At 37.1% G+C, this 15,532-nt stretch overlaps 1 protein-coding gene across 1 annotated transcript in view; it reads right to left on the bottom strand.

Moving 5' to 3' along the window:
• Positions 1 to 657: 657 nt before the first annotated feature.
• The window catches only part of efna5b (ephrin-A5b), a 98,253-nt gene continuing 83,378 nt past the window's right edge, over positions 658 to 15,532 (bottom strand). Inside the window, exons 3-5 of the mRNA XM_014002661.1 lie at positions 7,357 to 7,422; positions 6,932 to 7,012; positions 658 to 5,083 (exon numbers count right to left, since the gene is read on the bottom strand). Of these exons, the coding sequence (XP_013858115.1) occupies positions 4,959 to 5,083; positions 6,932 to 7,012; positions 7,357 to 7,422 (272 nt within the window). The 3' untranslated portion in view covers positions 658 to 4,958. The remainder of the gene's footprint in view (positions 5,084 to 6,931; positions 7,013 to 7,356; positions 7,423 to 15,532) is intronic.

The following is a 15,532-nucleotide window of genomic DNA, read 5'->3' as shown; positions in this document are numbered from 1 at the left end:
CCAACTAAACTTAACTCCAACTCTATCCAACTAAACCTAACCATACCTGACTAAGTCTAATCTTTTTTATTTTTTTATTGACGACTAAATCTAATCTTAACTCATCCTGACTAACCTAACCCTACCTGACTAAACCTAAACTTAACCCTACCTGACTAACTTAATCCTAAACTAAATTTGATTGTCTTCATTCTCTTCTGGTTCTGGGTCAGACTCTGGCTCCAAAGGCTGGATGGACAAGTCTTCCATTATTGACATCGTTTAAAGTAATAATTGGAAAAAAACAAACAAAAAATGTTTGCACAGCTGTGTGGTCATATGTTCCTCCATAAAACAAATGAACCAGTCTGGATGCTGGAGGGGAGTGGGGTGTGAAGCGCCTTTTGAATTTAAAGAGACAGCCTCAAAATGAGTTGATTTGAGACACACATTAGAAAAAGGGTTAACAAAGGGGCATGTGAAGTTATAATAAAGTGGAATTTAGATCATGATTTAAATGTGAAAAAGAAGTATTTAAAAGCACAATATATCTCCTTCGATCAGACTGATGAGCTAACAAGCTTGGTCTTGTTCAAAAAACAACCTAAAACTCAGTTTTCACAATACCCAACATAAAAATTTTTGAATTAACCCTGTAAACTGCANAGTACAACAATCATCAAAGCAATGTATTTCTGTTTTATTGTAGTACTCATAGTTGCTCAGACACGTGTATATACAAATACAGATCATTTTCCTCTCAAATGTTCTTGTTTATATACTGTAAAAGAGCAGGTTGGAAACATTCCCCACTGATGGAAAAGTAGGAGTGGGGTTCAAAGGTGAAGGAGGAAGGACAAGTGGGGGTTGTACAAGCACAGGGGGGAGGATGAGGCAAGACGGGAAATGAACAAGTGTTTCATCAGCAACAGGAGAGTAAAGAAGCTTTGCCCATGTGGACAGAACCAGGATCGATGATAGGCTTTTCCCCCAGCTAACAAACCAGTTCAGGATTTGATGGGGGGGTGCGCTAATCCTTGAACTGTGCCTAGGACCACTGTCTACCGTAAGAAAAAAGTGATTCAGGGTTGTTAGAAAAAGGGAGAGAAAGAGAAGAGCCCTGTTGTAGTCGCTTGGACGCCAGCAGCTGCTCCATGTAAAAGCACAATGGCAGAAAGCGTCTCGAACACGGACGGGGCTGCCAGGGCAGAGGCTGAAGGGCTAAGGCATGGGAAACACTCTTTGCTGCCAAAGAGGGTTGCTGCTTCCCATTTACTACAGCAACAGCAAATGACACACACACACACACACACACATACACACTCAAACCTATAGGGCTCACACATTTTTTATCCACACTGAAAAAAGTCCACATTGATGTATCCACTCAAACTCCTCCTCTCTGGAGCGCTAAAAAGAGAGTGAATAGGCTGAGGAGACATGGGGCGAATACCGTAGATGGGTACAGAGATTTTAGAAAAATAAAGAAGTTGCTTTTGAACTATAAAATGACTGAACGTACTAGAACATCACAACAATGGCTTGTGTTATGTACATTTGTCGTGTGTAGGAAACACAGTTTGACTTCACTCAAATGGGGATGCAAAAAGAATTTAAATAAAGAAAAAAAAAGGAAAACACACAACATGACAGTGATCAATAAATCTAATATCTTGGAAGTAAAACAGGAAAGAAATTAATAAAAATTTTGGATTTTTTTTTCTTTTTGATTTTTTTTATACATGTTAAGTTCATGCGCATGCCACATAATGAATCTGGTGAGACCCTTTGATTAAAACGCCAACGGTCCTCTCAAAGATGATCTTTGAGCTGAATAACATGCTCTCCAACCCCAGAAAGGCAAAAAAGAAAAGAAAAAAATACAAATAGGTCATCAATTAAGTCCCAAGTGTTTCTTTCCAAGGCAGGGTCCTCGTATGAAGAGATGGTGAAGGTTGCTGACTGTTTTGAAACATGTAAAAGGTGAGCCTCTTGTTGGCTACTGTCCAGCTTTCTGTACACCAACGTGTACAGCTCCAGCAGATTTCCCCTTTTGTGTCAACTCAGTCTCTTTAGGCATTGAGGATTAAAGCACACAATGCGTTGTTTTAGAACAGTACACACTCCGCAAAACCCAGAGATAATACGATATTCATTTTTTTTAGAAAAGACATAAGAACCAAATTAATACTTTAATATCAAACACTATTTACATCAAGAAGTATTCCTAATAATATTAATAATCATAATAATAATAGTCATAATCATTATCATCATAACAATAATAATAATTATAGGGTTTAACAATGAATTATTGTTTTTTTTTGTTTGCTTTTTTTTTTTTTTGTCCTCCAGAAAGGTACAAAACAGATACTAACCTAACACTACGTTTTATGGTTGACTACCTCAGGATACACAGTATCCAGTATTTGTGTTGATCCTTATTTTCCCAGGTTAAGGTGTGTGCAGTATAAATCATTACAATGACAGCAATAATAACAAATAGCATTGATTATTGTAAGAAAGTGTAGCTGAAGCTGGTTTCTGTTGAAAAGTCTAGTGCTAATTTGCTGATGGGCGTTCATCTTGAGTCGTATGCAGCGCTCGTTCCCCATGTTGAGACTCTAAAAATTAGTACCTCATTAAATGGTCTCGTCTTCTATTACCTCTCATAGTCGATCTGCTATTCTGCTGTAATAGCAATGTTGCCGTAGTACAAAAAATTGACCAAAGGCAAAGGCTATTTTTATAAAATAAAAATTACACAACAAATAGAAAACAAAGATGGCTACAAAAATGAAAAAAAAAAAATAAAAAAACAGAATGGAGCATGCCTTTGAGACTGAATGGTACTAGATGGCATGTTTTATCCTGTTGTGTTGCATGGATTTCCACTTGTTTTGTCTTGAGTTGTTTTGTTAGGCACTAATCGCACTACCTTCAGCTAACGTTTATGCTTAAATTTGTGTCTTTCTGTCTCCTTCACTCACCGATTCCGTAACGTCATTGGTGCTTTCGAACCCCCCCACCACAGTGAAAATCTACACCCAGTCTCCTGAGACGTCCCCTTCATATGAAGCCTTCCACCATCTATTTTTAATTCCAGAAATAACTCCCCCCCCCTGCTTCAACATGGGGTCCACATGCCTGTCATTTTGAACCTCATTAAAGAGTSACTTAAAGCAGTAACATTAGGAGCATAAGGTGGGTGTGCAATTGCTCCTGTGTTCCTTTTCTTGCTCCACTTCTCTCATTCTGTCTATCTTCCTAAGCCATTTGWTGACCTGCCTCCCACACCCGCGGCTCCGAATGAAGTTAACTTCAGCCGTGTTAGGTTTGCTATTTGATGATACTGGAAACAGTCCATCTATTATGCAAACTCGGTGTGTGCATTAATGGGAATTGGAAGAAGCTAAATATCGCCGCTGCGCATCGTTACTTTGCATTAAAGTGTGAACAGAAACCTGAACCCCACGAACAAAGCTGCCTTGAATTTAATAGTTTTCATGTTTACACAGTGTGATTTTTGACTAATTGCAACCATGTATAAGACCTGTCACAACAATCTGAAAGTGTTGTGCATCTAACAAGCATTTATCACATTTCTAAGCTGCGATTATGGTAAAGGGCATGTGATAAAAAAAAAGGCATGGCACTGTGAAATTGACTATCCTTTCAAGCACTCTCCCCTGATCAGTGTCACTGTTTTCATTAAATTGAATTTAAAAACTAAGTCTTTTATTGTCTGCATAGTTAAAGGCAATGTTTGATGATACCACTGGCACAGCTTGATCGTTTAGGAAAAAAAAAGGAAAAGAACAAGTCCAGTTTTAGCTGTGAAACATTTTTAAGCGCTCGTTTTAAGAATCAATAGCCAGGGAAATAAATAGCTGTGGATGCAAATGTTTATGGGAGTGTTAATATTGACTAATGCTCGGCTGGAACAGAGAAAACAATTGCTGCCCAGCTCAGTAAACATTGCATAAATGCCTGTGACTGCTGCCGTGAAATTGGGTTATCAACTTTCAAAAAGATATTGATTCTCGATCTTAACAGCAGTCAAAGTGTCTGGTGAGAAAGTTTCGACTCAGTTTCGTGAGTGGGAGTAAACCAAATGYTTTGAGGGATGTTTTTGTTGGGCAAACCGACATGTTCCTCACAAACAAGTCACCTACTGATTCCATGGGTTTTGCYTTAGCTCACTGAAGGCCTTCGCTTTTACATGACATTCCACTCCTTTATATTTAGGAGAAACTGGCTGCTTTCTTTTGCACCAAGAGTCTGAAAATCAGTGGRCTACAATGTGCGACACACTCTACATGTTGCTCAGTGCTGTCTCACTGAAAAACCATTGCTCCTATGTTCTATATTTTTTTTACAGTTTTCAACTAAATTTTTAAATAACTTAGAAGCGCAAAAATCTAACCCCTGCATCACTTGAATGGTGACGCCACAAAACAACATTATGTTTGTGAATGCTGTATGTACAGTCATGTATAAGACCTAGAGTCTTCACCTTCCCAATATACACTGGTAYGACTTTGTAAAAACTCTACTGCTACTTTTGTTTGAGTCTGTAATGTTGTAACGCTGTTGTAACACTATAAGTTTCTGAACATGAACATCAGTGCAGCAATGACATAAATATGATGCGAAATGATGTCACAACAGAAATTAAAAATCACTAAGTGTAAAAGAAAAATTCAAAAAAGACGGGATTTGGCATCTTAGTCGAACATTGAAGAGAGGGAAACACTCTCGCCYGTTTGTAACATCAACTTTTTTTTCACTCACAGAAGGAGAAAGACCACTTATTTTTTCAGAAAAAAAATAGAGGGTTTCTTGAGAAGCCTACTTTATGCCCWATCAAGCAAATGTGATTCACCCAAATCCCCGCCCCACCCTCCCCCTACCCTGCAGCCTTTAGGGTAGATTCAGGCCACGCTAGGTGTAAATGACCTCCGGCACAGAGGGAGGCGCTATAAAGTGAATAGTGCTGCTAGGGTAAGCAGCAACAAAGCAAGCAGAGGATTCGTCTTCTGCAGGTCTGGTGCAGCATTTGTTTCACTCCGAGAAGGGGCAGCTGTTTCATGGCTAATTCCATCTAAAAAATAAGGGGGGAAAAAGAAAACAAGGTGTTATTGACAAACCAGACAAACTTTGATTTGTTCATACACTTTGTTATCGTAATGTAAAAAGGAAATTAAAAATGACAATATATCCTCTATAATTTACTTCCAGTCCATATTATCTGGGTTTGTTTCAAAACGTCTGAGTTGCCATTTGAACCTCTGCTGCTAAAAAAAAGTTTCTGCTCTCATTGACAGAAACATTTTGGATTCATCTCCCAGGTGAGCCTGTGTCTGTCTGGCATCAGTGGCATCAGTATMTGTGTACTGTACCATGGGAAAGAARCTGAACCATGCACAGGGAACAGAAAGACAGAATGGAGGATCAGTCAATAAAMAAAACGTTGGTTTGTTTTGCATGTTTTAAGGACTAAAAARACAGTAAGAGCAGATAAGGGTTGTATGCAGGTTTCCTTTTTTCCTCTTTAGATCATAAATAAACAAAAAAAGTCTATCATGTACTGTAGATTAGTGTAAGAATTTAAAGATGCATGCAGACTGAAACATCAGGCAAACACTTGAAATCAGACAGGTGGACATCAGACATGTACAAGCATCTGTATATTCCTGTGTGTCACGTTTAACTAAACAGTATATTTATCATAAATTACAATGAAACATTGAAAATATGACAATAATTCAAGCTCATCTTTTGCTTGAGGAAATAACAGTGAGTCCTGATAACGGATTTTTGTCAACACGTTGCTACAAAATTGTGTTATGTGCTTCTAATTGAAAAAATGGAAGAAAATACATTTTTTAATGCTTCTTTTGTGGCTTTAGGGTCAAAGTGATACCTTTTACCTCAATTTAACCTCATTTTTCTTGGAATAAAAACAAGAGAAGGGTAGGGTTATTACACCATGAATGTTATCACTTAAATCTTAATTATCTAAAGTAAAAATTGCCCAAAGTAATAAAATCTAAGAAGACGTTTTAAAATTTACAATTGAGCATTTCATTTGAGCAGCATGTTTTCTTCAAATGTGTGTGCATTATGCATTTCATAAGATTTATTTAGACTTAAATAGAAACAAGTTAAGAGAGCTGACATTATGTTAAACGATAAATGAAGATAAACTAAGTTCCTCCAAATTTTACAAGGTATTACTTAAAGGGCTTTTTTTTTTACATTGAATTGTGTTATATATTTTGACTGCGGGACACACATTGTGTTGTTTTAGACCTTAAAATAAACCGATGCTGAGAATGAAACAACAGCATGAGGCTGATGGGGAGTTTTAACCCCCAGCAACTGGCTTAGACTCTTGCAAAGACAAGAAAAGAAAAAATATGCTGTGCATTCTGAGCACAGCAAATAATCGATGCTGTGTTGCAGAGCCAAACACCAAGTCAATTAGGGATTAAGCAAATTGTATTAATATGTATGTATATGCTGCACATGCATATCAGCTAAAGATTTTTGGATTTTACTGTGATCATGATGAGTACATTCAAATGACATATTTATTGTGTAAGGATATAGTCATTAATGCCAAAATAAAGACTGAAATATTATCAACCAGTACTAAGCTGTATGTTGATAATTGGTATAAATTAGCATTTTTACATATATACTGTATTTGTCAACCCACAGAAAGAAATGCAGTAACCTATTTTTATGCATGTAAGGATAAACAGTGACATCGTGTTGGCAATGTAGAGAAGAATCTGTTCAAAAGAAAATGTCAAGCGAGGGATGCAGAACAACAGATCAGCTTCCAGACATGCAGAACAGAACCCCAGCAAAGAGGTACAGAACAAAATATACATGCAAGAAGTGGTACAGAACAGCACCAAATGAAGCAGGGAACTATACTAACCTCGTAATTCTTCTGAATTGTCTACTTTGTTGTCTACATCAAAAACACGGTCATGAACGCCTATAGTTTTCACACAGCCGTCTAAAATAGAAAATAGGGAAAATGAGAAGTCATTACAAGTGTGTGCCAAATAGGTTAGTGACAGTTTTCACCCCCTCCGAGCCTTCAAGGTAAAACACCCAGAGCAGACAAGCTAATGGCAACATGGGATAATCCAGCATCCTTTTCATGTTTACAACTTTTTTTTCTTCTTTTAGCTTGTAAGGCAAGGTCTGTGATAAACAATAGAAGCATTTTGGACATGACACAAAAGATAAATCAGGATAATGGAGAAACTTAACAATTAGTCTTAATTTGTTTGAGTTTTCAGTCCAAATGTATACTTCAACGAGCTCCATTACAAAGCCTTGTGTTGAAATACTTACTTGATGGTCGGACGAAAACTTTTAGCTTCAGGCATGTTTTCCTCCCGTTCTCAGCGATGGTGGAGGCTGTAAAACAATGCAACAGACACAAACAGAGATGGTTATATTTAAAATAACACAAGTATTGAATGTACACTGAACAATGATAAACTTCTGCTGCAGTTTTCTTCTGTACAGTATATTTCCTTCATACTGCTATAAAAAAGTCTAATAAAAATACAATTTGGTACTTGCAGACAGCAGAAAGGCATGATGTGTTTTCATTCAGGAAACATTAACATTTTAGGATAGTTAATGTTGACTTGTAAATGGATAAATGGGGTTAGTCATAGTTCTTGCGGAATTAAAGCTTGAAAGTATTTACAGATGTGCGAGGGAAATCTTTCTAAGAAAAAGTAGAACTCCTTTGCTTATAGTTTCTCTTTTTTTCCTTTCAGATTCTGCTTTTGGCACCATTTCAATGGGAATAAATGTTTTGTGCACGATTTCGACTTGTTTAAAAACAGTCCAAAACAAGAAAGAGACCATTGTGCAAACGCTTCATACGTACTGTATATGTTAATGTATTTTCCTCCATAAAAACCTCAACACTTTTCATGCGACTCGGAGTTTGCACAAAGAGGATATACAGTGCAGTGTGCGCTGCATGTGTGGATGGTTTGTGGTTGCTGTTAAGAAATGGATCCCTTCCTGTCGTGTCCACGGGGTGTGAATCTCTGAATGTTAGCTACCATAGAGGTTGTATCCTATCCACTACAAATATCTCAAGTGGCATACGTGTGTGTGCGCGTGTGTGTGTGTGAGAAAGTGGTTGACCACTAATGGTGTTGTGGTGAGGCACCAGGTGCTGTCTCCTGCAGACAAGGATAGGGGTCAAACACATGTCACAGTTGGAGCATGGTGGGTGAGAGTTACAGCGTACCGTATCTTAAAATTACAGGATATACTCTCTTAGGTTAGGACCTCATTTCAAATTGAGAAAAGTGTAGGGTCTTTACACTATTATTTTTGGCTTTTTTTTTCTTTTGTTCCAGTAGCCTGTTCCCTTCAGCTGCACCAAAACTAGTCCATGTATGGTTCCTCCTTTGTATTTTTCTATATTAAAACCTAAATGTTAAAATGTAAAATCTATCTAATTAAAAATCCAGTGTTTTATTTTTGCTTCAGCTATTTAAATCCAAATTAAAATATAAAGCTGCTGTTTAAGATGTAAGGATACCAAAAATGATGGAAGTCACCAAAGAAAGAGAGCTTGGAGTGGCTGGAAGTCTGTTTATAGAAACAAAACTGATCCTGAAGATCTTTGCAGTGGCTCAACTTAAACCCAATTCTGCATAACTAGAAATATTAAAACAATTTTGTTCACTGTCAAAATGCTCTCAACTTGTGTTGACTCCTTCTGAGTACGACTGTTTTGCTTTAACCATTAAAATGCAGTGTTGTATAAAATACCTCAAAGTGATACTTGAGTAAAAGTACAAGTACCTTATCTTAAAAATACTTTGGTAAAAGTTAAAGTCTTCTCTAAAAGTATTGCTTGAGTAAAAGTCTTAAAGTATCTGATATAATTTGTACTTAAGTATCAAAAGTAAATTTCTGACACAAAATCTAATTAAGTATTAAAAGTAAAAGTACTGAGTAAAAGTGAGTAGTTAGATTTTCCAAAATGACATTTATTGGGAGGTGACTTCTCAAAAAATATATTTTCTAACAATGTGTAGCTGTGATGGGTTGTGTACAAGCTAATATGGTGTCAGAATGGTATATATTTATACTACTCATCCAACCACAATTAAATTCACTCTATCTAGGAGACACAATTTATCAGGATAGTATTTTTCAAGTAATAACTCGGAATAAAATAGGAGTAATGACTTTCTACTTCTTACCTTTTTAAAAAATATAGTGAGTAGAAAGTACAGATAATTGTGTAAAAATGTAATGAGTAAAAGTAAAAAGTACGCTGAAAAATAATTACTCAAATACAGATAACCAAGATTTCCACTTAAATACAGTAACAAAGTATTTGTACTTAGGGTCTTTACAACTCTTAAAATGAGCGGGGAAAAAATAAAGCTTTTTTCAATTTTGCAATTGTCGTTTTTCTAATTTGGTTTTGAAACAACTTTTTTTGTATTTTATTTTATTTTATTTTGAAATGGAAAAACTAAAACAAACCATACACAGATGCTGTAAGTTGATTTTGTTTTAGATTTTTTTTATTCTTCAGTTCAATGATATGCGGCAAGACATTATCCAACAATTTTTTTAAACCTACTCTTGTGATCCTTAACCTAATGTCTGCTTTACCTTTAAGTTCCAGCTTAAAGTCATTGTAAGAGTTGGCTGATATTTGAATTAACTTATCGATTCAATAAGGCCCGATAGCAGATAAAGTTATAGGAGCCAGTCTGCAGCGAGCGTGAGCCACATTGTCTGCACGCTACCATCAGTAAACAACCTCTTCAAAGAGTTTGTTTAAAGACGAGCACAAACTTCCTACTTTCGAATGGTTTTAAAACCAGCGTGAGACCAGCAGAGGGATAACGGCATCGCATGGAAGCAGTCGCACAATAATGCCTACTTCCAGCTGATCCAATATAGCGTCAGCTTGCTTTTCAGCCTCCAAACAAAACAAGCAGGTGAGGATTTGATTAGTGAATTTTGCTACAAGGCTGGAAACTCTGACACAATGAGCATGAGATTTATAAAGCTGATATGTTCACATGCTCTCAGGCCCCACGATTTTAATTGAAAAACAAATTTATGATGTAGTGGCGGGGGGAAACAAGAGCCACATGAGCAAACAAAGCAAAGCAATAAACAATAAGTTTTTTYTCTCTCTCTCTCACTAAACCTTGGATTGTTAAACAAGTATTTAGTTATTGTTTTGGATTCTCAAGGTGGTAGCAAATTAATGCAGCCAAATTTGCCACCTGAATTTATAACAAATGAAGCACTGAAGGCAGTCAGATATCTGATTTGAGGAGTTGCTCAGATCTGCTTTCCACCTTCCTAAACAATTGTTTTTGTACAGCATTTGATTTTGTGTAGAAAAAGAGGGAAAGGGTCCAAGCCTTCGCCGGAGTGATGAAAACTTTTCAGTGACAGACTTACTGCCGAGCAAATACAGAAAAAGGTCAGAGGAGACAGAGCTCTGTTGCTTTCTAGAATTTCCCTAAAGACCTTATTGTGCATTAAACTGTCACAGTATCCAGCTTCGTATCAAACGTACACTCTGCTTCTGCCTTCTGCCGTCTTTACAGCTCATCAAGCTCTCGCTGGCCCTTTCGCTCCGTGACCTCGCTTTTATCATTCTAATTCTGTCACTTCATCAGCTGTTATCTGTTTCTTCATGATGTGTCACTGCACAGGAGAGGTCACTTGAGATCAGATGTTATTTGTCACAGCTCAGTTCGGCAGATGCAGTAGGGGAGATGGGGTGGGGTGGGGTGGGGGGGGGACAGAGAGAGAGTGGGCCTTATTATTTCATGTGGAGGCAGCTGATGACACGCTAATGAACCTTGGCCACCGTCGCTCACCCACTCAGTCACATATACACACCAGTACCCACACAATTTATGTCACTCTTCTTATTGCTCCACTTCTTTACCCTCTTATTTTCAGCGTGCGCTACATACAGTGCCAAACACACACACCATCTCCACATGTTTTATCTTCATCATCGTTGTGGGTTGAGTTGACTCACAGCCATCGACACCAGCCACTTAGCGAAGGCTGCTGATCATGAGAGAAGTATGGCCCTGATGACAATGGGCAAAGAGCATGTGGGAGTCCCTCCCATGCTGSCAGTTTGTTGAAGCTGTTGTAGTGTTTATAGAGCTGGCTACGGCATTCTTTCTGCGTCCTACGCGAGAGGAAATCATACACAGAAGTGATCAAAGTAGCTTCGGGGAACAATTTGTTGYGTAGCCGCACAAGTTTTTGTGATTAGTTTGGAGCAAACAAAATTCCTAAAACCGCCTTTGCTATAATTATTAACAGCTTAGCACTGATGCAAAAATGTTAGCTAAATGGTTTTATATTTATCTAAGGGCATCTTCCATGTTTTAATAGGGTTACATTTTTGAATGACTTTACACATTCTCTATGATTTACCAAATCTGTCCACAGTAGCGCCTGTATATCTTAGATTGACATGTAGCTGTAGGCCAGATTATTTATCGGTCAGGCAGTGAAATCAACACCTGCTGGTTACCCTCAGCTCCACAGCCTCGTCAAGTGGACTTTGAAGGACAAAGGCCATGGAAGTATGCGCAAAGATGGGAGGTGGATGGGTGCTGAGTGGGAGGTCTGGTTCCTCCTCCGTGCCCAGTCCACTGATTAGCAGTGGCTGCTTCTCTCGGCCCCACTGCATTATGCATCAGCATTAAGGCAAATGGAATGGAGCAGAATCCAATTACGGAAGAACAAACAGGTGGGCTCAGTGCAGCTTAGGCAGAGTATTGTTTCAATCACAGCTCGAGCCGAGCCTTATTGCAACTGAACTGTTATCTAGAAAACGCATTTCCTTTGTCTCCAAGTGGAAGATTCACACACCAGACTTGAGGACAGGAGACAAAGTGTTGTGGCGAGAATTAGAATCGTGTTTTCTTAGTTGTGCAGGTGAAATCATGTAACATTCATTTTCTCAGACATGATTAAAAAGATAAAGCTCCCCAATAATCCTCCACAACTTTAGTGAGACAGAAATGTCAATGACAATTCTATAGATTTTTCTAAATGAAATGCTCTGTTCAGATGCCAGATTGTATATAACACTGCTAAAATGATCATTGCATCAGAAACAATAAATCAAATGGGTTGAGGACAGAAACCCCAGACAACAAGGATTAAGTATTTAAAAAAAGCATCATGGTGTTTATGCGTTAATATGCACTGTTAAAGAAACATGTAAACCTTTTTCTTTGTGGTTTTTTTTTTTTTTCAAAAAAATAATATACTATAGGTATATGAACTGAGTCACCTTTTTTGTTTCTCTTTGGTAATTGAATTATTTATACTTTTGTCCTGGGAAGGGTCTTGTGCTTTGAACCTACAAAATAGGGGCTACTTATACTCATATTACCAAATAAAACAGATTTTCTACTTCTTCATTGATTAGAGCTTCAGTTTTAAACTCTGTAAGCATTCTCTTTTACCATTTGTTTCATTTTCATGTTGATTCATTTGTATCACAACCAATTATTTTTGCATAAAAGTAGTTATTTTTTGTCACAATCTACACCTTTTTTGCTTCCCATCAGAYRTTTACCTGTATCTTGACTCTTAAAAAATCCATAGTTTTCACAAAAAAAATCTATATTATTCACACATGATACAATGAGGTGTGTGTGTGACATACAGATTGTTGGCTGCAGGGAAAGAAAGAACGTGGGGCGGAGATACCAGCACAGAGGGGCAGGGAGGACAGGGAGAGGTGGCAAACTTATTTCTAGCAGCTGAGCGAGTTGGGAGACGGTTATTGAATTTTATGCATTTATTTATTTATTTTACGTCCTACAGGCTGAGACATTTAATAAATTTAAAGGTGAGTTTTTGAAAACATCTGTGAAATTTCTCTGTACGTTCATATGAATGCAAAATGGGGGGAAATTTGTAATTTACRGACAATCTGTACAACTTGACCTGCATGGGAAGTAAAAACCAGGCTTTGTGATCACTGACCTTTGAAGCTGAACATACAGATTTGTAAATTTGATGTTAAAAACACATTGCTGAAATTGTTCATCCCAGCAGTTTTAGCCAAAAAAGTGCAGAGTTTTATATGTCTGGTGGCTGGCCCCAAGTGCTCCTTGGATCCTTTTTTTAAATTAAGGACAAGGAAGGACAAAGCATGGAAATTAATTGCAGACATTTTCGGGYGCAGACAGCAAGTGGCCAAGTTATAAGACAGAGACAGAAAGAAGCGAGTTGAACAGGCAATGTTCTTGGCTCCAGAATATCTCCTGGTGTGACATGAAGCCTCTGAGGGATGGAAGTGAAACCACAAATGCAGTGGTTTTCAAAGTGATGACTCAATTRGGAAAGATAACTGAAGTTTGACTTCGTCCTCTAAAATCCTCTCATAGTTATTGAACTATCTTTTTTTTTTTCAATTAAGCCTCCAAACTGCCACTATCACAAGGTAATTGCATTATAGCAGATTAAACAATATCTCATAAATCACTTAAATTCATTGTGAAGAGAATCCTTTAAATTCTTCTCATTTTCCAAATCCAAGAAAYGTAAGAATCTGTTTTGTTGCACAACTGAACTCACTCTGACCTGATTGTCAAAGATGTCTGTCAATCTGCCTAATCTGTGGTAGCAAACTGACATTGAGCTTCCACTCTTTCAGTTTATTTTCCCATTTTAAGCTTTCCATAAACTCGTATGATGTCATATGAACTTGTAACAATAATAGCATAAAATTAGCATGCCTCTACATCAGGTCCCCAGCTGGCTTTAATACTTGTGCTCTAATCCTCATATCCCTTCTTCTTTAGTGGATAGGATGGGTTTAACTGAATATCCACCAATATTGGGTCCAACACTGCATTTTTAGTTAGCTAAATTCTGCCAGCACACAGAAAAACTGCCTGCTGGCCTTCTCTTTTATTTACTGAGATTACTCATGGGGATTACAATGTACAAACCAAGTTAAAGTTTAGGTCCAGGAGACTGAGTAAACAGGGAAAGTTTCCAAGAGGGGGAAACGCATCGACCAATTCACACAGCATTTATTTATTTATTTATTTTCAGAAAATTTATGGCATATTTTAATACATTTTCACTGGTGCAAGTTGTAGCCAAAAAAGCCTTTTCTGCACCATGTACAGAAATATAGCTTGGAAAAAAACTGAATACAAAGAAAAAAATAAACATTATATTCATCAGATCATTTTAGGGTAGACAGAATGTCTTTTTTGCTTTTACTATTCATAACATCAAGGACCCAACTCGTTAATGTTTAATCATCTAACAGTAGCAAAATGCAAACTGTCATGCATTTTAAATAAATTGCACRAAAAGATTAACTTAAAATATTTGTTTATCTATTGTACAATGATTGACATAACTGAAGAGTTTCATTTACCATATAGAGAACAAACACTTCTCCTGGCTTTGTGAGAACAACTCTTTCCACACATCTTTTACATTCTCTTTTAAAAGCAAAGAAAATGCAATTCTTACCACTTGCATAAGGGTGAGAAGGTCACAAACAATGAGGAAGAAAAAAACAGACTAATTAAAGAGGAGAGGCAGTTTAAATTGAAAATGTATTAATATAAGATGATTGCACTCGTTTTCTCACACATTGTACAACGGCTATGTTGTGAGGATACATTTTTTTTCTTTTTTGCTATTATGCCTAAGTAGTTCCAGTATCATAATTTCCTCAAAGACCATATAATGGGGATTTAAAAATGACTCTTTGTCTTGTCTCGTTGAAGAAGAAAAGCGCGTGATTGAGAGTCTGAGGACTCTTCAAGTCATCAGCTCACTCGTCTCTATGCTCAAATTATAATAAACTTGCTGATACTTTAATCCGTGGTGGAGTTTGGCTTTTTCAACACTGCCACACAATAAATGTAATTGTCCATAATAATATTTTATTGCCTAATTTAGTGTTTCAAAGTGGCTCAAAGTATAACTGTTACAGCCCAAGTACCCCCTCGCAAAATAAATGGGGAAAAAACAGTTGTGGTGGCGGGAAATTTAAAAAGGACCAACAAATTAAAAATTTCCATTTAAAAACAAACAAAATGCTATTTTGATATTATTTTTATTAATATGCAAAAAAAWTTCCTTAGAAAACAGTCTTTAGAAAACTGCTTTCTTTCCCACAGAGCCCCGAGCATCTCAGCATCATTTGTCAGAATAACATTTTAAGGCAAAAAAAAGTAAGAAAGTGTAACTATAATCAGAACAACCTCACCCCTCACAATATTTGCTTATGTGAAAATGTCTGACCAAAAATACACTGTGCAAGCTTGTGTGAAAGTGAGGAATTATCAGAAAGTGAGCAGTGTTGTWTAAAGTACCACAAAGTGATACTTCAGTAAAAGTGCACGTATCTTACCAAAAAATACTTTGGTAAAAGTTAAAGACTCCTTTTAGGAATATTACTTGAGTAAAAGTCTTAAAGTACTTGATATTTTTTGTACTTAAG

This window comes from Austrofundulus limnaeus, unplaced genomic scaffold, assembly GCF_001266775.1.
Source record: "Austrofundulus limnaeus strain Quisiro unplaced genomic scaffold, Austrofundulus_limnaeus-1.0 Scaffold14, whole genome shotgun sequence".
In the NCBI taxonomy this organism is placed as follows: Eukaryota; Metazoa; Chordata; class Actinopteri; order Cyprinodontiformes; family Rivulidae; genus Austrofundulus; species Austrofundulus limnaeus.
Note: the sequence above shows the minus strand (reverse complement) of the source record. Positions and strands in the feature narration are given on the sequence as shown.